This window comes from Phoenix dactylifera, chromosome 2 (assembly GCF_009389715.1).
Source record: "Phoenix dactylifera cultivar Barhee BC4 chromosome 2, palm_55x_up_171113_PBpolish2nd_filt_p, whole genome shotgun sequence".
Classification (NCBI taxonomy): Eukaryota; Viridiplantae; Streptophyta; class Magnoliopsida; order Arecales; family Arecaceae; genus Phoenix; species Phoenix dactylifera.
The window spans coordinates 26,155,904-26,178,282 of record NC_052393.1 but is presented as its reverse complement, the minus strand read 5'-3'; the positions used below and the strand labels follow the sequence as shown (position 1 = coordinate 26,178,282).

Here is a 22,379-nt window from a genome sequence, read left to right as displayed (position 1 = left end):
ACCGCGAGACACTCTGGGCGGGCCTGCGTTTTCCCACCCATGGGTTCGTGAGCAGCTTGCTGGCCGAGTACCAGCTCGTCCCGGCGCAGTTGGCTCCGAACTCATGGAGGACCATAATCGGGTTTTTGTCCCTGTGCCTCGGGCACGGGATCCCGATCACGGTAGGCCTTTTCCGCCGGTGTTTTCTGTTAAAGAAGAACCCGGCGGACGCAGGGTGGCTATATTTCGCCTTTCGGGGCGGTATGTCACTCTTCCGGGGCGCCCCTTCCTCGATCCATGAGTGGAAGTTGAAGTTTTTCTTCCTGGCGTCCGCGGCGCCTTGGGGGTTTGAGCCGAGGTGGGGACACCCACGGCTGAAGGCCCTCAACAGACTCTCCGAGCCCACGGGGAGGGAGCTGAGGATCCTAGACTCTGTGCGAGCCCTCGGGAGGGGCAACGACCTGACCGAGCTCCTGCGGGAGGACGCCCTGGCGAGCGTGGGTCTGAGCTCGGCGCGCCCCGAGGGTAAGGGCGGCTACGTTATTTTCATTCTTTGTCTTTTGCTTTTACTGCCACTGGCCTGACACTTAACAAAATTTTTGATTTCAGATATTCCCCGTATGCCGACCAGTAACACGTCGTTTTTTTCCCGCCTGAGGAGGCGGGAGGCCGAGGTCGGGGGGGCTAATCCCCAGCCTCGGAGGAGGGCGAGGACAGACGGCGCTTCCTCGTCGGCCGGGACGAGTGGCCCCGAGGCGGGGGCCCCTGCGGCCGACCCGAGGCGGGAGCGGGTGGTCAGTGGTGCGGGCCCATCGGCCCCTCCTTGCCCTGCCCCCCTTGCCCGGCGGGGGGAATCGTCCGCGGCCCGGCCGCAGCAGCCAGGACCCGGGCCTGCCCGAGGCCCCGAGGCGAGAGGCTCCGGGACCTCGGGTTCGATCGTGCCGAGCTCTTCCCGAGCTTTCCGAGAAGAGTCGGTTGAGCCGGACTCTTCCATTCCTGAGGGGAGCTCGGCCTTTCAGGACGCCGAGGTCGCACGCTCCATGTTGCGGCGTGCAGTGCTTCCAGCGGACCGGGCCGTGTTCCGGGGGATTTCGCTGGAGGAGGTCGCCGGCAGTGCTTACTGCAGCACCGCCCGGGTAAGTTCCCTTCTTAATTTTCCGGAGTTATTAGCGTGCATACGTGCCTTTCAACTCACAATACCCTCGCTTTTTTTTTTTTCAGCATATTCTCGAGCTCGACACCATGGCGTTCCTCGCCCACGGGTATCGGGAAGAAGTTCGGCAGCTCGGCCAGCAGCTGGAGCCGGCCAAGAAAAGAATCGCCGAGCTAGAAGCGGTGTCGGCCGCGGCCGAGGCTCGGTGGGCGGCCACCGAGGCCGAGCGCCTTGCCGTGGTGGGGGCGCTTGAGGAGGAGAAGGCGGCTCACGCCATGACCAAGGCAACCATGCGCGGCACGGAGGCGCGCTTGGGGGAGGTCCAGGCCAGGGTCGCGGCCCTCGAGTATGAGGAGAGGGCCCTTCGCCTCCGACTCGAGCAACTTGAGGCCCGGGAGAGGAGGGCTCTCGAACGAGCCGAGCACGCCGTGGAGCTCTTCAAAGAGTCGCAAGAGTTCCGCGACATGTTGGAGGAGGAGACGGTCGACGGTTTCTTTCGAGGCTTCGAGAACTTCCGAGAGCAGGTGCGCCTGTACTGCCCTCAGTACGACTTCTCGACGGTCCGTCCGAGGGAGGACCGGGGCTGGGGGTCCGACGTGCGAGCCCTTCCCACCATCCTGACATCCGAGGCGGGAATATATGAGCAAGACCCCGCCGAGCCTTCGACGGGGGTAGCCGAGGCGGACGGTGTCATGGAGGTAGCTCTGGCGGCCGAGACGGACGCTGTCCTGGAGGTGGTGCCCGAAGCTCCTGCTCCCGACCCCGAGCCTGTTCCGGAGGAAGGTCTTGAGGTCATCAATGTGCCGGACGACCCCCCGGATGTGGCTCCCGCCGCTTAGGACTTAGCATATTTTTCTTTTCTTTTTCATTGTATCCGGGGTCGGCCCTTGAGCGGCCGACTTCCAATTTTGTAATTGGCCTTCCGGCCCTTTGTTAATGAAAAAGTATTTTTGCCATTCCGTGTTCATCTTTCCCTCTGTTGTCGTGACCGAGGCCAGGGCCTTAGCGAACCGCCTCGATGGCCTAGCTTTGCATTTTAATTTCCGGGCTGCTTAACGAAGTTGCCCTTCTTCCCGGGCTACGTCTTAGCCTTCTCGGGTTCCAGTCATCCCGACGAAGAGGAGCTCCGAGTCTTGAGTTTTTTAGAAAATTTCTCTAAGTCCTATAGCTCGGATTTGGGAGTCGTGGAGGTCATTGCGTTTAGCCTTTAGGGAAGTCCCAAGGCGTCGAGGTCGGGCTTTAGCCCTTTAACTAAGATCGGACTAGGTCTGTGCGTGCCGCTAATCGGGGAGTTTAGTCGGGTCTCCGAACTTAACTCCAAACCCCTCAGAGGGAGCGCGGGCCAATAGGCAGGTTATTACCGAAGGTTTTCGTAGTTATTGTTCTCGGACTCTGCCGAGGCTTCGGTGAGCAAGGCTGGGGTTTCCAGAGATTGCCTTGGTACCCGTGTTTGGCTGGCACATTCGTGGCCGGGACCACTTTTTCAGCCGGACGTAGGAGTTTACGTCGAAGAGCCGAGTTGGGCACTAATTTATGAAATCCTCTGTACCAGTTTCGGAGACTTGACGAACGGTGCATGCATAATGTAATTAGGAGGTCGATCCTAAGCCGACCCGTTAGAGAGGCCCGACTTTGGGGCGAGATAAGGCTCCAACATTAAGATTCCGCTCAGCAATATGTAAATAAAATTTGACAAGGAGGGCGTCCAGTTGAATGTACCTCTTTCATTCTCAGAGTTATGCTTCGCATGGTGGAGTAGGCTGCTTCCCTTCCTCGTCGACCTGCGGAGTCATTTTTGACTTTAAGGGGGCTCGGGCTTCTCACGGACCCGACAGCACCCGCCGAGGTTGAGAGGGCTTGGGGAGACTTTATTGATTTGTAGCTCTTTGCGAGGTCGAGGGAGTTTGAGACCCTGTGGTCGGACCTCGGGGCACCTCAACTTTGGTCGAGGGGTCTTGTGTCGGGTCGGCGGGTCTGCGGACGCTTTGCTGACCTGTGGTACCTCCCAAAGTCGAGGGAGTCTGATTCTCTACGGTCGACCCTCGGGGCATCCCGACCTTAGTCGAGGGGGCGCTACGGGGGGCCGCGAAGGTACTACCCCGTCTTCCCGAAGTATCGAGGGGTCTGGGTACGCACTGTCGACACTCGGGGCATCTCGACCTTAGTCGAGGGATCGCTCGCTTCGGGGATCGGAGATCGTCGACCGCTCCTGGGGGTCCACTTCGTGGCGCCCCAGGTGGAGCCACCCTTTCCACCCCTCACGGCGCCTTCCCGAGGTCGAGGGAGTCTGGTTCTCTACGGTCGACCCTCGGGGCATCCCGACCTTGGTCGAGGAATCGTTCGTCAGGTCGAGGGGTCTGGGTACGCACTGTCGACCTGCGACGCTTCCCGAGGTCGAGGGAGTCTGGTTCTCTACGGTCGACCCTCGGGGCATCCCGACCTTAGTCGAGGAGGCGCTACGGGGGGCCGCGAAGGTACTACCCCATTGTTGGTGATGAGCGCCACGGGGGGCCGCGAAGGTACTACCCCGTCTTCCCGAAGTGTCGAGGGGTCTGGGTACGCACTGTCGACACTCGGGGCATCTCGACCTTAGTTGAGGGATCGCTCGCTTCGGGGATCGGGGATCGTCGACCGCTCCTGGGGGTCCACTTCGTGGCGCCCCAGGTGGAGCCACCCTTTCCACCCCTCACGGCGCCTTTCCGAGGTCGAGGGAGTCTGGTTCTCTACGGTCGACCCTCGGGGCATCCCGACCTTGGTCGAGGAATCGTTCGTCAGGTCGAGGGGTCTGGGTACGCACTGTCGACCTGCGAAGGCACTGTCGAGGAGGCGCTACGGGGGGCCGCGAAGGTACTACCCCGTTGTTGGTGATGAGCGCCACGGGGGGCCGCGAAGGTACTACCCCGTCTTCCCGAAGTGTCGAGGGGTCTGGGCACGCACTGTCGACACTCGGGGCATCTCGGTCTTAGTCGAGGAATCCTGCTCCATTCCACGTTTCATCGTCTTGCGATTCTTCCCGAGGTCGAGGGAGTTTGGGACTCTACGGTCGAGCCTCGAGGCATCCCGATTTTGGCCGGGGAATCTGAGGATCACAGACGACCCAATATTAAAAGAGGATTACAGTTATCAAGGTGAGAGAAATATTTGCAGAAAAAGGAGCTGAGTCCATTGTCCTGATTGTTTTGAACCCCTTAGGGTTTCATTGGTAATACATCCGTAGATTCTCGGAGTTCCAGCTTCGTGGGATCAGAGTCCCCTCCAGGGACTTCAATTTGTACGCCCCTGGTCGTTGTACCCGGGCGATTTGATACGGCCCTTCCCAATTTGGGGCGAGCTTTCCTTGCTCGGTCGGTTGAGAAGCCTCGGCTCTCCTGAGGACGAGGTCCCCTACTTTGAAGAGCTTGGGCTTGACTCTGGAGTTGTAGTATTGGGCCGTTCGCTGTTGGTATCTCGCCATGCGAACCCGGGCGACCTCTCTCGTTTCTTCGACAAGGTCCAAGTTGCTCCTTAGCTGGGAAGAGTTGGTGTCGGGGTCGTAATGCTCCACTCTGGGAGAAGGCAGGCCGATCTCCAACGGGATGACGGCCTCAGTGCCGTATGCTAGGTTGAAGGGGGTCTCTCCCGTGGGTAGTCGGAACGTGGTCCGGTACGCCCAAAGGACATTGTACAAGTCTTCGACCCACTGTCCTTTGGACCGATCAAGCCTAGCTTTAAGTCTCTGCAAAATAGTTCGGTTAGTTACCTCGGTTTTCCCGTTTGTCTGGGGATGGGCAACCGAGGTGAAGCGATGATCAATGCCGAGTTCAGAGCAAAACTCCCTGAAATGAATATTGTCAAATTGTCGACCATTATCAGATAAAGGATACGGGGTAGTCCGAATGGGCAGATTATAGACTTCCACACGAAATTCCGCATCTTTTGCTCGGTGATCCGGGCGACAGGTTCGGCCTCGACCCATTTGGTGAAATAGTCGATGGAGACGACCAGGAACTTTCTCTGTCCGGTGGCGAGGGGAAAGGGCCCCAGGATGTCGATCCCCCATTGGGCAAACGGCCAGGGGGCGATGATGGAGGTCAGCAGAGCTGAAGGTCGGCGCTGGATATTGGCGTTTCGCTGGCACTGATCGCACTTGCGGACGAAATCTGTTGCGTCTTTTCGGAGTGTGGGCCAGTAATATCCCTGCCGCAGGATCTTATGGGCCAAGGCCCGGCCCCCCAGGTGATTTCCGCAGATCCCTTCATGGACCTCTCGGAGAGCATAGTCCGCCTCGGAGGGGCGGAGGCATCTGAGAAGGGGGGAAGTAAATGATCGTCGATAGAGCCTGTTCTCGTATAGGACATACCGGGGGGCCTGGCGCTTGATTCGGCGAGCCTCCATCTCGTCATGAGGTAGGGTTCCGTCCTGAAAGTAGCAGACGAGCCCGTCGATCCAGCTTGGCTCGGAGCCGATGCACATGGTAGGCTCGGGTTCCTCCGTGCTGGGGGTCTGAAGATACTCGAGCGCGGTTCCCTTAGGAAGCTCGCTCATGCGGGAGGTTGCCAGCTTGGATAGCTGGTCTGCCCTGAGGTTTTCCGTTCTGGGAATGTACTGGATGTTGAAAGAATTCAGGGCAGATATGAGTTCCCGCACCTTTTGGAGATACTTTTGCATGGATGGCTCTTTAGCTTCAAAATCTCCTTGGACCTGGTTCACCACCAGCTGGGAGTCGCTGAATGCCGTCAGGTCTCCCACGTTTAGTTCTTTCGCCAGTTTGAGCCCGGCGATGAGGGCCTCATACTCGGCCTCATTGTTCGAGGCCGGGAACTCGAGGCGCAGGGCTTGCTCAGCCACCACTCCGTCTGGACTAGTGAGGATAAGTCCGGCCCCGCTACCCCCCGAGGTCGAAGACCCGTCCGAGTGCAGGACCCATGGCTGCCTCGGGGCCTCCTCCGCGGGTCCAGATGGCAGCTCGGGGTCGTCCGGAAGGGTGCACTCCACGATGAAGTCGGCGAGTATCTGAGCTTTGATAGCCGGCCTGGGCCGATATTCGAGGTCGAATTCCCCGAGCTCGACCGCCCATTTGGCGACCCTCCCCGCATGATCCGACCTCTGCAATATTTGCTTCATGGGCTGGTCGGTCAATATAGCTATCGTGTGGGCTTGGAAGTAAGGCCTGAGTCTCCGAGCCGAGATGATGAGAGCGAAGATGGTCTTCTCAAGTTTAGAATATCGGGTCTCGGCATCCCTGAGAACCCGGCTGGTGTAATAGACCGGCTTTTGGAGCTTGTCCTCTTCCCGGACGAGAACTGAGCTCACTGCGGCTGGGGAGACGGCCAGATATAAGTAAAGGACCTCGCCTTTTCCTGGGCTTGGTGAGCAGCGGGGGAGAAGCCAGAAGGCTCCGAAGCTCTTCAAAGGCCTGCTGGCATTCTTCTGTCCACCGGAAGTCTTTCGGCCGTTTGAGGCTCTTGAAGAAGGGGAGGCAACGCTCGGCCGACCGAGAGACGAACCTTCCCAGGGCGGCTACCCGCCCCGCGAGCCGCTGCACCTCCTTAACTGTCTTTGGAGGTGACATCTCTTGCAGTGCCCGGATTTTCTCCGGGTTGGCCTCAATTCCGCGCTGGGTCACTATAAAACCCAGGAACTTGCCCGAGGTGACCCCAAACGCGCACTTCGCCGGATTGAGTTTCATTTGATATTTCCTGAGCTTGGCGAACGTCTCGTCGAGATCGGCTATGTGGTGTTCCGCCGCTCGGCTCTTCACCAACATGTCGTCCACGTAGACTTCCATGTTCCGGCCGATCTGGTCTTTAAAAATCTGGCTGACCAGCCTCTGATAGGTGGCCCCAGCGTTTTTCAGGCCAAAGGGCATCACCTCATAGCAGTAGGTGCCCTTGTCGGTGATGAAGGCCGTCTTCTCCTCGTCTTCTGGCGCCATTCGGATTTGATTGTATCCTGAAAAGGCGTCCATAAAAGTTAGCAGTTGGTGTCCCGAGGTGGAGTCGACGAGCTGGTCGATGCTCGGGAGGGGGAAACTGTCTTTTGGGCAGGCCTTGTTCAGGTCGGTGTAGTCCACACACATACGCCATTTTCCGTTGGCCTTCTTTACGAGGACTATGTTGGCGAGCCAGTCCGGGTAGGAGACCTCCCGGATGAAGCCGGCTCCGAGGAGTTTGTCCACCTCCTCGGCCGCAGCTCGTTGTCGCTCGGGGGCGGAGCCTCTTTTCTTCTGCTTTACAGGCCTGCTGGTTGGTTTCACCTGAAGTCGGTGGACCATGACCTCAGGGTCAATTCCTGGCACGTCCGCGGGCGACCAGGCGAAGACGTCGGCATTATCCCGCAGGAAGCTGACGAGGCGATCCCTCTCATGGGCGCCGAGGCCGGAGCCGACCTGCACGGTTAGCTCGGAAAAATTTTCTCGTAGTGGAATTTGAATAAGGAGCTCACCGGGCTCTACTTGCTTCTTCCAGGGGGTGTCCCTCGCATCGAGGGTTTCTATGGGGAGTGAAGGGCGCGTCGGGCGGTCTGGCGCCTCAGCTGGTTGTTTCACTGTGTGGGCCGCCATGTAGCATTGCTTGGCGACCAGTTGGTCTCCGCGGACCTCGCCTACTCTTTGGCCGGTGGGGAACCGCATGAGTAAATGGCGAGTTGAAACCACGGCTCGAAGGGTGTTTAACCCTGGGCGCCCAAGGATGGCGTTGTAGACCGAGGGCAGACGGACCACCAAGAAGTCCATCCTCACAGTGCTCTCCCGGGGGGCGAGGCCAACTGTGACAAGGAAGCTAGCCTCACCTTCAACCGAGACCGCATCTCCGGTAAACCCGACTAGCGGGGCATTGATTCTCCGGAGATATCCTTCTGCCAACCCCATTTTTTGGTAGGCATGGTAGTACAAAATGTTGGCTGAACTTTCATTGTCAACTAGGACACGCTTTACATCAAACCTATTTACAATCATTGAGATGACCACAGCGTCATCGTGAGGGGTCTCGACCCCTTCTAAGTCCTCGTCCGAGAATGAGATGACTTCATCAGTACGTGGGCGCTTCGGGGGTGTTCCCTGGGCGGCCGTTCCTGCCGAGGCCCGCCCGATCATGTTGATGGTGCCGGCGATGGGCCTGTTGTCGCCTGAATTTTCGGTTGGTGCGACATTCTCCGCCGGCCTTCTTTCCTCAGGTCGATTCCTCACGAACCGGTTGAGTACTCTCCGTCGGATGAGCGCTTCTATCTCGTCCCGGAGTTGGAAGCAGTCCTCCGTGTCGTGCCCACGGTCTCGGTGGAAGCGGCAATACTTCCTGGTATTTCGGAGAAATCCCGTGTCTCGCATAGGAGGCGGGGGTCGGAAGAAGTCCCGACCCTCAATTTCCATCAGGATCTCGGCCCGGGGAGCATTGACGGGTGTATAGTTCTCGTACCTCGCCTGGTACATCCGGGGCCGTGGTGGAGACCTCGGACGAGGAGGTGTCCTCTGCTGAGGTCGCCCCTGCTGACGGGGCGGACTCCTCAGTCTGGGGAGATTTTTCTCTCTGCGGGGGAGACCGGCTCCTTTGTCGGCCGCGCTCCTCGCGGCGCTTCTTCTGCTTCTTAGAGGCGGGCTCGATTGCTCCCCGCCTGGAGGCGACTGCCTCCTCGGCCTTGGCATACTTCCGGGCTCGGGCCAGCATTTCGGTGAAGTCGGCCGGAAAGCTCTTCTCGATGGAGAAGAGGAATCGGTAGGAGCGAACCCCAGTTTTCAGAGCCGACATGGCTATCGACTGGTCTAGCTCGCGGACCTCCCATGTGGCGGCGGTAAAGCGGTCCAGGTACTCTTTGAGGGACTCCCCCTCCTTCTGCTTGATATCCAGGAGGGAGTCTGATGTCCGTCGCTGGCGCCGGCTGGCAGCAAAATTGGTGGCGAACTGCCTGCCGAGCTGCTCAAAGGAGGACACCGTGTTCGGCTTCAGTCCAGAAAACCAAAGCCGAGCGGTCCCTCGGAGGGTCGCTGGAAAGGCTTTGCAGAGTATGGCCTCCGAGGACCCTTGTAGGGCCATGAGGGCCCGATAACTCTCCAAGTGGTCGAGGGGGTCGGTGATTCCGCTGTAGGGCTCCACCTGAGGCATTTTGAATCTCGCGGGAACCGGCTCGTCCTCGATCTGGCGGGAGAAGGGGGACTTGGCAGTGAACTCAAAGTCCCCTTCCTGTCTTGCCTTCTTGTCGTGGAGTGCCGCAATCTGGCGCTCTAGATGCTCAACTTTTCGGTCGAGCTCCCCCACCCGTGGGATTGTCGTTGTGGTTTGCGCCGGCCCTTAGCGGTCCGGGGTTGACTCCGCCTCGGAAAGTTGGGGTCTCCGATCGAAACCTTCTCCCGGTAACTCCCTACGGGGAGCAGCCCGTTCTCCGTTGTTGGCTCTGGAGGAGCCATGCAGATTTTGACTGGGGAGAACCGGGCCGTTGGGGAGACACTCCGGCGGGGCCTGGGCCTGCGGGGGAAGCGCCGGTGAAGCTTCCACGCGCCGTAGGCCCTGAACGACGGCGGCCAGGGCCTGGACTTGCTGTACCAGGGCATTGAACTGTTCCGGCTGGACCTGAGGACCTGGGTCAGCTGGAGTTGGGGAATTCTGGACGGAGTGTCCAGGACTTTGCGGGGGACGCCGGGAGACGTTAGAGGCTCCCTTACTTCTCAACTTCATGACTGCTACTCGGTCCCTTCCTCTAGCGCCAACTGTTGCTGGAAATTGGACCCGGGGGCAATCTTCGGTCGAGGAGAGGGAGCGGAAGGTGGTTACTCACGGCGAGGCGGTGGTCCGTCGACGGGCGGCGTCCTCCGTCTGGGGCGATCGGAGAGAAGGAGCGGCTGGTTCCCGTGGCTGGGCGACGATCCGACAGTGGGCGGCGTCCTCCGTCTGGGTGCCTGCACACGAACCGGTGGCCGGGTCTTCCGGCGCCGGCCCTCCGACGCTCAAGTCAGGGAGGGGGCAAATCGTGTAGAGTAGAGGTAAACAGTGCTTGTCCAGAGTATCGATTTTCCAACCCCCTTTTATAGACCGGGGGTCGGTTTACCTGCGATGTAACGGGGCAAAGCCGTAGTACGGCTCGGCATGTCGTTCAGGTCGGCGCTTGGTCAGGCGAATCATTGCACTGATGTCGGCAATGAGGGCGTCGTACAACCCGAACTAGCACGCTACCCGGCGAATTTATTGCATCAGTGTCGGAGGTATGGCCGAGATCAGAGACTTATCACAGTCGACTAGACTCTGCTGGGCTTATTTGCCGTGGAGAGCTGGGAGTCCGTAGATGACAGGAGTCACGTGCATTAATTGTTGAGTGAGCCGGAGATCCACATTTATTGTGGAGTAAGCCGGAGATCCGCATTTATTGTGGAGTAAGCCGGAGATCCATATTTATTGTGGAGTAAGCCGGAGATCCACATTTATTGTGGAGTAAGCCGGAGATCCGCATTTATTCCGGAGGATCACAGCGGTCATGCGCAATAAATGCCGGAGGGGCGTCATAGTACGGTCTCTGGCCGGACCTCGGAGACGTACGGCCGTAGTAGGTGGCTGACAAAAGTAGGCCTCGGACATTGGGGTTTCTCTTAGGTCGGAGGTTCCGAGTTCGGATGCCGACTTCGGCCTTCCAGGGTCGACGATTGTGCGGCTTCTTAGGAGCATTCGTGTCATTTGGGGGAAAAACTTTATTCCCCCAACACATACATATATATATACACACACTTACATGCATACATATATACATAGAGGGTCTTTTAACTGGGTTTTTGCATGGTGCAAGGGATAAGTGGCTTTTTCAAAATTTTGAGCGTCCATTTTATTTCTGATGGTCTCAAAATCTGATCTTGCTGGGCCCTGTTTGGAGAAGCTAAATTTATCGGTCCGATTACATACAATGCATGCACTAAATTCTAGTTAAGATATAAAATAACAGCCAACATTATCGGTCCGATTACAGATATTATGTTGTTGCAACAGTCATATCCAAAAAAAAAATAGTAACATAATCAAATATTATTATTTCATTTCAATTTTTAATTTCATCATTGTAATAATTATTTTGCCATCCAAATAACTAATTCAGTGGACAAGAAATAAAAACGAAACACGGGAATCCCAACTCAGAAATTTGTCCATTTTTACAGAATGCATAATATGCACGCTGTCACCGAACCTAATTAGCTTTCTTTCTTTTTTTCTTTTTGTCGTCATATTGTATAACGGGAAGCTTCTCCTCACAACAAACTTTATACAACTATCATCGCATAGCAACGGTCTTTATCCAATTTTTTTATAAATTTTATTTTTATTCTAATGCTTAATAATTGTCATTACAACCATAATTTTATAATGGTATGTATTTAAGAAAACATTCTTAGACCCTATTTGACAGAGCTTTTGGTGAGTCAGAAGGTACTTTCACATCTTCTAAAAATATTTTTGGATGAAATACGAGTGTTTGGTAAGAAAAATCAAAAAAAACTAAAACAACTTCTTGAAAAAAAAGTTCTGCTTTTTTAAAAACACTTTTAGCATCTATCGAAAATAAGCTGTTTTGATTTATTAATTTTTTTAAGAACTAAAATATCCATAATAAAATATTATAATTCTTATTACTATATATTATTATTTGTAATTATAATATTTTATATTTTTATTATTATATTATATAATAAATATTATATTATATTATATTATAATATATTGATATGTTATATTATATAAAATTAAATTAAATTATATTATTATACTATAGTATATAAATATTATATTATAACAGTTACGTCCAATGGGGCCTCAGAGTATCTGGGTGGTGACGGCGTTAGAGAAAGAGGAGGGATAAAGTTGCATTAAATGCAGTGGTAATGTGGTATCACCATCGGGAGAGAGAATTAAAAACAAGGACAAGGAAAAAAAAAAAAGAGAGAAAGAAGGAAAGAAAGAAAGAAACTGTCCCCAAGGGAGGAGCGGCTGAGCTTCCATAAAAGGCACACCTCGGTCCCTGCGACAGAGAGGGCTGTCCGTTTCTCGCTCTCTCTGTCATCTCTCTTCTGCTTCCCTTCTTTCCGCTATCTCAAAATGGCGGAACCCTTCACCTCACCCTCTGGCGATGCGACCGCCCCCTCCCCAGCCCATTTCTGGCGCCCCCTGGGGTATGTCTCTCCTCTGGGAGCCTCTCTCTCTCTCTCCCCACCGTCTCTTTTTTTACTTTTTTTTGCCTTTTTTTTTGCTACTGCAGTGGAGAGAGGGTGGAGCGGGGGATTAGGATTGGGACAGGAGAGGGAGGAGCTGTGGACTGGGGGCAGATGAACAGTACGACGGCGGCGGTGGCACGGCCGCTCTTCACGATGTCGCAGTGGCAGGAGCTGGAACTCCAGGCGCTTATCTATAAGTACCTGGCAATGGGGAATGTCGTGCCGGACACTCTCGTCCGCCACTTTCGCAACAGCGTCGAGTCCGTGGCGTCCCGTTACTACCACCACCCCTCTGCTTCTGCTTGTGAGCGCGATGCTCAGACCCTTTTGTTCTCGTGTTCTTTGATCTCTTTTCGCTCTGTTTTGTGAAGCTGGTTCGCAAAGTTCCGGTCTTTTTGTCTCTTTCGTTTCTCTTCGGTGTTTTCCTTTTAGGAGTTCAGTTGGAGAATGGTGCTGCATTGGCTTTTGCAATGTTTTCAGGGTTTATTGGAGGGGGCTTTGGCTTGTCTTGTGGTAAAAACGTGATGTTGCTATTGGTTTTTCTTTGCTCTGCTCTCCGCCATCTTTGCAACTTTTTCGTTGATTCGTATTGTATTGATTGTTCGTTGTGATTGGATTTCTTTTCGGTGAAATCGCAATCGCATCTCTATGATTTCCGATCCATATCAAAGCAAAATGGGATGCCATCCCTACATATGTTTGCTTTATTAATGGTTCAAAGAGGAGTTTTTTATGTGGTTTCCACTGAGAAGTCTTCTACTTTTACTGCGACTAAAGCTTTCTATTACTGCTGCCGGAGTATATCGAGCCTGCCTCTTTCCTTGTTTGCCCGGGGTCACGGTAGTTTGTTTTGGGGGCTGTTCTGTTATCAGGAGCGACAGCTTATCGCCATTTTATGTGCATTTTTCGAAGGTTTTTTTGGGGTTTGTTTCGTATTGATGAATCGTTCTTTATTGACGGAGAAGTGCCGGCGGCCTGTCGAAGTCCCATTCTTATTTCTTCACCTTCTTTTTGATCAAGAAGCGAGGTTTTCGATCTAATTTTTGGGTCGCATTTATTGATTTGTGTTTTGATCACCTTCAGTGGGTTATTCTCCCTACTTTGGAAAGGACCTGGACCCGGAGCCCTGGCGTTGCCGGCGGACGGATGGGAAGAAGTGGCGGTGCTCCAAGGGGGCTTGCCCTGACTCTAAGTACTGCGATCGCCACATGCATCGCGGCCGCAACCGTTCAAGAAAGCCTGTGGAAGCACCTCCACAGGCTCAATCCCCTTGTGCATCAACCGTGACATCGCTTGCCCGGAGCGGTGGGAGCGGTGGTGGTAGCTCCCTGAGCATTCCCCTGAACTCTCTTGCGGGTTCTTTCCCCAGTGGCGCCGGCTCCTCTCAGCTATCAATCTATCCTGGTTCCTATGGAATTGCTGGAAAAGAGTTCAGGTGTCCTGCTTTCCCTGTTCCCCCTTTGTGGATATCTCTCTAATAGTTTATGCTCTGAAATTAACAATCTTAATCGAGGAGAACCTTAGAAAGGTTCGAGTCCATGTGATTTGCACTGTTATTGGTATAAGGTTCTAATCTTGGGTGTTCGACAGAATTAATCTGATCTTCCTGTTTAGAAGTGGAACACATCAGATGCCAAGCTTTAATCTGATCTTCCTGTTCCCCCGTGAGCTGACAAGCTTTTCTGCCACCTTATATTCTTGATGGGTTTAGATGCTATAAATCTAGAAGACTTGACTAAAATTTCTGCTCTGGCTTCTGGGTGAGAAGAGCAGGTTGCTTGCCAACTTTGACATGCTTTCCATCAAAGATGGAAGGATTTTAGAGTTCAGATCTGCCACTTACTGTCTTAGAAAGATGCCTGTCCTCCATCTACAAAATGCTTATATTATACTGTACTTGTTTTCCAGTTTGGTGCTTTGGTTTTCTGTTTTCTGCAGCTTTAGTTAATTAGTTTTTTTAAGTCTTTAGAGACATTCTTGCAGAAAGCTAGATTAGTATTGATTAAGATCCAAAATATAATTGTTATGGGGCAAGCTCCGAGTTTGAATAGGCTTAGCTTTTCAAGCTTTAAGGTTTTTCTTCTTCCCATGCATATCCAAGAACTAAAGATATATAGGTAACTCTTGTGGAAATGATTACAGAATGTAATGAATGCATATGTATTTGCCCGAGGATTCTTAGTCATTTCAAACTACCTGGGGGAATACCTAACTTAAATAGAATCATTGTAATCATGGCACAATTGGCTTTACTAAGTGGAGAAGCTAAGAAGTAGTCCACATTGGTAATGATTCTTATTTTAACTGAAATCATCTTTTCCATATACGTTGTGCTATAAGTTGCTAGAAATGATCATGCTTAAGCTTTCTTTGTTATTATTTCATCTCAGGTTTCATTTGCTCAGGCAACTTTAAGCTTTCTCGTCCTCAACAGTGTAATTATGTGTTATGTGAACACAAATCCTTAGTGCTTGCATGTGAAATCTTGTTATAAGATAGCATCATATAGCCTATTAAGCTAGTTCTGCATACTATGATGAGCATACAGACAGAAACTGGGATGCTTTGGTATTTTGCAATGTAGTGTTACTTTTAAAGAAGGGACCTTTTACATTGTTTAACTTTCCGGTAGTGGTCTACTGTCCCTTGTATGTTTCTATTTGCAGCCGCCTGGCAAGGGTGAGTAACAACCATTCAATCATTTTGCAGTAAAGCAGCCTCATGTGATTCATTTGTGATTAATCTTTGGCACTCCTTTTTGGTGTTTTATATTATATTTTGCAAATTTATCAGTTTCTTTCTAGGTTCGGTTTTTATGTAAGATCATCTCGTCTACTCTTTCATGAATCTTTGGATTCTCAATTTAATTGGAAAGTTGCTCTTTATTGATATTTTCCCTCCTATACTAGGTAATAATAAATTGCATTAGGTTCCATTTGTAAGTTGAAAGTGTCTTATCTTTTATTGATATCATATTGTGGTCGGTTAATTGTTACAAGTTCATCCAAGAAGCTTTTATTGTTTTGTCGATAATATGTTTCTGCAACTAATGTCTTGTCTAAATATTTATGTTGGCTAAGCATATTCATCGAAGATGTCTATTATCTATTATTTGTATCGCTATCTTTAAGCATGGATGGTTTTAGTTATTGAGGATTTCATGGAGCTGCATATGAATTTATGAAAGACATAATTTTGCATGAGGAAACGACCCTCTTAGTTTCGTAACCTGAACTAATCCATGATATTCTTTCCAAGCTTGCAGCATCCAGTGCATGGTTACATTACATATATTTAAGTGTCTCTCAGATCATCAAATTTCTATCGTCTTGTTAACAGCAAGAGAAGCTTGGTTTAGTTCAACTAGAATCATGCTTGAGTTACTCTGTTGAAATTAGGGCGGCAGGCAACCTTGAATAACAAGTGAAGGATTTCTGTCTGATAATTGTAAATGCAATCCCGAATATTGTCTAGGAAATGCTTAGGTTGGTAATGGACATATGACGTATATATATCATCACAGTGCACTCTGCTGCAGCACTCTTTAGACTTGAATTTCTGAATTTGAATTCCTAATGCCTTTTCATTTAAACATTTTACAAGTTTAATGGTTGAGAGGCTTGTATCAAAGAAATGCGGTCTGCGACCGACCCTTTTTCATCTGCTTCTTTAATTCAGGTACCCATATGGAACGAAAGGCGACTTGGACGAGCATAGTCTCTTTTCTGAAGCTTCTGAAAGTACAGGGGGCCTTGGAGTTGACTCTTCCCTGGACAATTCATGGCGTCTCATGCCATCTCCGATGTCATCGCTTCCTCTTTTCAAAGCAAGGAACAACTCTTCTCTGCAGAGCAGTAATCTTCAGTTTCCAGCACTGCAAGATCCGCGGCAGGCTTCCATTAGCTCTCTGTCAAAGCCAGAGCAGCAGCAGCAGCAGCAGCATGCTTTCTTCAGTAGTGAGTTTGGGTCAGAACCTGCGAAGCATGAAAGCCGATCGCTCCGACCCTTCTTCGATGAGTGGCCTAGGACACGGGATATGTGGTCTGACCTTGAAGATGAGAGGACCAACCAGAATTCTTTCTCCACAACCCAACTCTCAATCTCTATGCCGAATGACATCCTCTGGCTTCTCCACCACCAATTCCAGATCCCCTAATGGTATGTCTCAATACTAAAGGCTGCATCCCTTGTTCTGCACTCATTTAGCAAGCTTACCGATTCATTCTACTTTTTTTGTCATTCCAGATGACTGAAAGTCTCGTGGTGGGCATGCATGTGCAGCTGCGAAGTTGGTCGGGAGACTTGCTTGATGGCCAGGGATCCTCTTCTGGTTTAATAGCCAGTATTTTGAGATCCTCTTTATGCTTTTGATTTTTTGCTGTCGAGACATTGATTTTTTTTTTTTTGGGATTGAAACTCGTGTGATCTTTTAATATATATAGCTTGTAATGCTTATGAAAACTTAATGCAAGTTAGTTTTGGAATCCAGTTGCCTGGAGATATTAAAGCTACTGGAATGTGGTTTTCTAGTCTGAACATGTGAAACCTGGGCAGCAGTCAAATTGCTCTGCGTCAGTGCGCGGTTGCACTGGAAGTTTTCCCAAGTTCTGTTCCTCAAATTCAGGCAATAGTACCAATATGATCTTTAGTACCATGTTGTTTTGTCTCGGCTACAGGGGTTGTTCTGTGTCTTCAGCTTTTGTTGCTATCCTGCCTCTCTATTCCCTTCCACTGAAATATGTGGGGCCAAAGTGCAGCTACTTCCACAAACTTTCTGGAAAAAAAAGGGTGTCTATGGTCTAGGCCTGACTGCTTTCAATATGATCTGTGTTGGGTGGGATTAAAGGCCTTTGCCATGCCGGTTGGTCTTTATCGCCATGGAACTTTGGGAAGTTTGAATTGGAACAACAGAAGTTACAGTGATGAAACTAGAGATTTTAGGAAAAGGAAAGATGATGGAGATCTGCCAAAGCTTACAAGGCTGGAAGGGACACCTCTAATTGCTGCTCCCCTCCTCATTGCTTCTCCAATCGCTGGCATGCATGCTCCTTCTTTATGGTGTCACGTTTAGGCTTTTGAGGGTCCATCAGACTCTGGTGTACTTCACTAATGCATACCGGCAGGTAGAATGCAATGTTACAATCTAGGACCTTATTCAAAAAGATTAATCGAAAAAGTATTTTTTGAGTTTCTTAGTTCTATATAAGTACCTAAAATTTCTTCAGCAAATAATCGGTGTGGGATTAAACACACGTTCGCAAGTCCTTACGATGGGGTTTGCTTTACCTAAAAGTCTCTGACGGGGGCATGCATGATGGACATATGATCATAGACTGTTGCAACCAATATGCCATTGGAGAGCCTGATCATGTGATGAGAATTCCTTTTTCATTGTTGAAAGTGCAATGGTTGGCATGAGCAAATTATTGATAATTAAGATTCTAGATCCCCTGCGGTACATGTAGATAGCTGCCGTCTACATCATTCAATCATAGAGACGAATGGCTATCAAATAGGACGGGTGCTGTCTATTGTTCACGGTGCATTTTATGTAGTGTACGCTATACTATATTTAATAACTATTTATCTTCATGATCGAATGATACGATGGCCATTTAGGGTTGTGAGCTCTCTACGGTACAAAACGTGCATCGCAGAGGATCCTAGGTTAATAATAAATGAATCAATAGATAACTTAGTGCTAGGCTTTCCTTGATGGAGAGATATCTTGGATGTGCATTTATCCTAAAATATATTTATATACGTGCATCTGTGTCGTATTCCACGATGATAGTTTCCTGGGTGTCTTTATTCAATCGTATTTCCCAAAACTATTAAGTCTCTGAAAAGTTGGCACACTCTCCTTCCCCCCTTATATACATGGGATCGAAAGTCTTGTAATCTAGCCTCAGATCACGTCGTATTGGACTCTGAGGTATCATGCATACCTGCTGTGTCTCTTTTAAGTTAGTCTACGTACTCGTGTTTCACTTCTTCTAACCACTGTGCCCAAATACAAAGTGCGGCCATATTCTCATCTTAAAGTGGTTTCTTTGCACATACATCGCATGCTAGTACTTTGAAAAGAGTGAAAAGAGCTATAAGCTTTCATCTACTCCATAAAATTGGTTCTCTCTTAAATCTAATAAGGACATGGTCCTCAAAAATTTCTCTCTCAAGAATTGAACCTAGTGTAGAAGGGAAGTTATAGAAGGGAGCGCCGTCAAAAAAGAACACCAGAATAGGAAAAATATTTTTAGGGATAACAAGTCGGGAGAAATAAGTAAGTTAGTCACTATTTTTTGTATTTTGATGACTTTATAAGAGTCCAAATATATCATACATAAGAAATAATGCAACTCTACAGAGTTCAAAAATTGTATATGAATATTTTAAGAAATAATGCAACTCTCCACATATTTTTTTTATATTGTAGAAGTTTCTAACGGCTAGTAACTACTTAAGAATTTAATTTTTTTTAAAAAAAACTTCATGTAATTATCGTTTGGAGTTCCTATTAGATATAACCTTTAAATGGGTCTGGGTTTGTGTTCGCCGGAACCCGCGACCCGACCCGATAGCATCCCGCGGCAGCCACATGCACTCCTTATCACCGAGGCCGGCCGGGGCGCCGACTCATCACCGGTCTCACCTCCTGAAAGGCATGGCAAACCGAATAGAGGAAGCTGCTTAAAATGCCCAGAGACAAGGTGGAAACAAACTAAAAAACCTCCTCACGGGTCAGCGGTGGAGATCAGTAGATCCAGGAGAGAAGAGAGTGTGTGGGGGAGAGAAAGAGAGAGAGAGTGAGGGGGGTGGCGGGCGGCGGCCGCGGCGGAGATGGGGGTGGGGTAGGACGATCTACGAGGGGACGGTGGTGGTGGGATCGCTAGGCCTGCTCGGGTGGGCGGGGCTGTGGTTCCTCAACCGAAGGCTATACAAGGAGTACGAGGAGAAGCGGGCCCTTGTCCAGATCCTCTTCAGCCTCGTCTTCGCCTTCTCCTGCAACCTCTTCCAGCTCGTCCTCTTCGAGATCCTCCCGGTCCTCTCCAAAGAGTACGCTCTCGATTGCTTCCCCCCGTCTTCCTTTCGATCCAATTAAAAATGCTAGGGTTTTCATTCTCTAGTGTTGGAGCTGCGGGGCTTCATTCCTTCTTTCTAGGGTTTGTGATTTGGTCAAATTTGGGGAGATCTTTGGAGTTCGATTGGTCAATATTTGGTCTTGGGTTCCATTTTCATAGTATTTCTTCCAGGGATTCTCCTTTGAATTGGGAATCGTGCTTGTGAGGAGTGACAGTTTGCTGCCTTGTTGGAACTCTCTATCTAGAAGACTAGTTGATTCTATTTTAGACTGAGGGGTTTGGAAATGTGTTTTATTTGGGTTTGATCTGGGCTTGTACTAGTGATATAAATTTTGCTATTTGAGCTTTTGGCTTTGATGGGTTGCATTTGATATTTATAGTTTTTATGGGTTGAGTTGTGACTTTGAAGTGTAACGCTTTGGGATAACTAATTTCTTTACTTGAAGCAAGTGATTTTAGATTGAAGGTGCTAAGTCCAGTGATTAAGAAAAAGGTTGGTGTTTTTTTGTTGCAGGGCTAGATGGCTCAACTGGAAGATTGACCTGTTCTGTTTGATAATGTTGTTAGTGTTCATATTGCCATATTACCATTGCTTTTTGATGCTTGGTAACAGCGGTATGTTTTTCTCTGGCACTTCTTAATCCCCAAATCACCTTTTTTTTCCTATTAATGATTTTTTAAAGTTAAAATCATCTTTAACTTTTACTTAGCTGTTCATGCTTGCTTCTTGGAATGATAAACCTTAGCAGCTATTTTTTTGCAAACACTATGAGTTGTATCTATTATCTTAATTGTCTGTATGTATCTCTCCGAATGATAGATCTTCTTAGTTGTCTTTTGAGGGCTTAGTGACTGGACACTCCTGGTGTTGTAATAGAAGTGAAATGATAGATGATTGTGGAGAAGCCATTGTTATCTAATTGATTTGGAGATCCATAAGCACAATCTTATTAATTTGCCAGAAGCTGATGTTAAACCTGCCATGATCTCAGTAATAACAACTTCTAAACTGGCTAGTTGCCTAGTTCCATTACGACATTGGCATAAATGGCTAGCATTCAATTAACAAGGAGACGGTTGGTTTCTTCAACCTCCACACCTTTTGAGATAATAAAATTATTGTCCTGCATTATAAATGCGTAAACGTAGATGGAGAGGATGGCAAATGATACTTACAAAGTGCTAAAAGCAATGCAAACCAATTAATCACGAGAAGTCTACAGGAGAAGGCGATAATTAAAGTTGACCTCCAAGAAGTCCTACAGAAATCTCTCATCATAAGTTGCTTGGTGATTTCATGTTGAACGAAGTGAGAAACTTGCAAATGCCAAAAGAGTTAATAAACTGTTTTGCCACAGTAGTGTTGTTGGCTTGTATTCATATAAAGTTAGACTTGTTATCCTACTAACTTAAGGCTTGTATGTTTTGATTTAAATTCATATGTAATTTTGATGTGCTTAGTACTGTAATTTTGCCATGCATGCCTTTCAAGTGCAAGGCTATGTTTTCAGTGGGTCGAAAGAATAAAGTGGGTCTTCAAATCTTTCTTGACTGCTTTCGTTATCAAGTGGATGAAGTAATTTACCTTTCTGGTTGCAGGAGTGAGGAAAGAACGAGCTGCACTTGGAGCATTCTTATTCTTACTGGCATTTCTTTATGGTTTTTGGCGACTGGGAATTCACTTTCCGATGCCTTCTCCAGAAAAAGGTTTGACAGAAATCTTTTTTCATCACATATGGTGAGGCTATCTGATTAAAACCTACTCTCTTTGTTATGGCTTTCAGTTTTATTGGCCTAGTTACTGAGCTTTCTACTAGGAGTAATGGGGCTGATAACATAGCCCACTGGACTTGGTCATGACATTGGCTGTAGCTTGCATCCCTGGAGTCCTGACACTCCAACCTCCATAAATATCCTTTGCACCATCATTACAATAACAATCTAGGTGTTTTACAATAAATATTTGATGTACAAGGTTTTAACATTGTTTAGGCCTGTTGAGCTTAAAACTTTATTCCAACCTTTTAACAGGGTTGTGCTTTGATGGGCTAATCTGACTGTTTGCCCTCTACATTTGAGCATCTCCATGCAAGCTTACATGATATCATATCTACATCTTTATCATAAGGAATTCTAGATGAAGGTATTTAGAATGCATGCTTGGTTCCATAAGCTGGGATATGCTAATACAATTGTTCCCTCTGGATTCCAAACATTGGCGCAGAAACCATGGCAGCATCTAACTGCAGCATGCATGTTGTCAGCTTTGCTAGCTGTAACTGATTCCTCTTCTTGATATGTTTAACCTTACATTTTTTGGATCCTCCAGTATATCCTTTTGAAGCATCTTTTTTTGTACGTACAGTATCTTGTTATCAGTCGTAACTTTATTTACGTAATATTCTCATGCATATATCAAGAAAGAAATTCAGTTGCAACATTTTATTGCTCTAGATGTCTCATGTAATTCACACTCTATGTTAATCTTGATAATGCATTTAGTTTTACATGAATTCATGCAGTCCGACTTAATTCTCTTTCTAGGGTTCTTCACAATGCCTCAGTTAGTTAGCAGAATTGGTGTAATAGGCGTGGACCCGTCATGGCTGTGTATCTGGCTTTGGTGCTGTCAATCTGCCTTACAGTTATCTATCCCTATTCATCAGGTGACTATATATTATTTGTGGTTGTATTTCTTACTATTCGTAGAAAAAAGCTTCTCGGGGAACTTTTTTTTTTTGGGAACAAGTTCCTTCTTCCATTCTTAAAATTAAGATTACATTCAATAATCTTTTATAAATTATTAAAGTTTGGATAATTGGTTGACTATTTTAGTACTTTAATATGGCTCTAAGCTTTCTTCTGATTCTTTATCTGGACTTTGGATAAATCAAACTATCTATAGTAGTAGGTACTATAATTCTCTTCTTATGCTTGTTAGATGTTCACCATGAGTGGTGTCCTCGGACAGGAAAGAACATACTTCATTTTCTAGTGCTTTTATTGA

At 48.9% G+C, this 22,379-nt stretch overlaps 2 protein-coding genes across 2 annotated transcripts; both read left to right on the top strand.

Annotated features, from left to right (window-relative positions):
- Positions 1–12,028: 12,028 nt before the first annotated feature.
- On the top strand, positions 12,029–16,446 carry LOC103699161 (growth-regulating factor 5-like). The gene is made up of 4 exons (XM_039123981.1): positions 12,029–12,248; positions 12,335–12,594; positions 13,374–13,725; positions 15,969–16,446. Exons 1-4 carry the CDS (start codon positions 12,175–12,177, stop codon positions 16,444–16,446), a joined length of 1,164 nt encoding a protein of 387 aa, XP_038979909.1. The 5' UTR covers positions 12,029–12,174.
- A 699-nt stretch (positions 16,447–17,145) lies between these two features.
- LOC120110019 lies at positions 17,146–22,163 on the top strand. The gene is made up of 5 exons (XM_039123980.1): positions 17,146–17,355; positions 18,994–19,346; positions 19,887–19,987; positions 20,972–21,079; positions 21,917–22,163. Exons 1-5 carry the CDS (start codon positions 17,146–17,148, stop codon positions 22,138–22,140), a joined length of 996 nt encoding a protein of 331 aa, XP_038979908.1. The 3' UTR covers positions 22,141–22,163.
- Positions 22,164–22,379: the final 216 nt, after the last annotated feature.

Bases quoted from the DNA above. Each gene is read 5' to 3' on its own strand.
- LOC103699161 (XM_039123981.1), top strand. From the start codon at position 12,175: ATGGCGGAACCCTTCACCTCACCCTCTGGCGATGCGACCGCCCCCTCC. The intron at 12,595-13,373 runs GTGAGCGCGATG...GATCACCTTCAG, and splicing joins CCACCCCTCTGCTTCTGCTT to TGGGTTATTCTCCCTACTTT. The intron at 13,726-15,968 runs GTGTCCTGCTTT...TCTTTAATTCAG, and splicing joins ATTGCTGGAAAAGAGTTCAG to GTACCCATATGGAACGAAAG.
- LOC120110019 (XM_039123980.1), top strand. From the start codon at position 17,146: ATGCCGGTTGGTCTTTATCGCCATGGAACTTTGGGAAGTTTGAATTGG. The intron at 19,988-20,971 runs GTATGTTTTTCT...TTCTGGTTGCAG, and splicing joins TTTGATGCTTGGTAACAGCG to GAGTGAGGAAAGAACGAGCT. The intron at 21,080-21,916 runs GTTTGACAGAAA...TTCTCTTTCTAG, and splicing joins GATGCCTTCTCCAGAAAAAG to GGTTCTTCACAATGCCTCAG.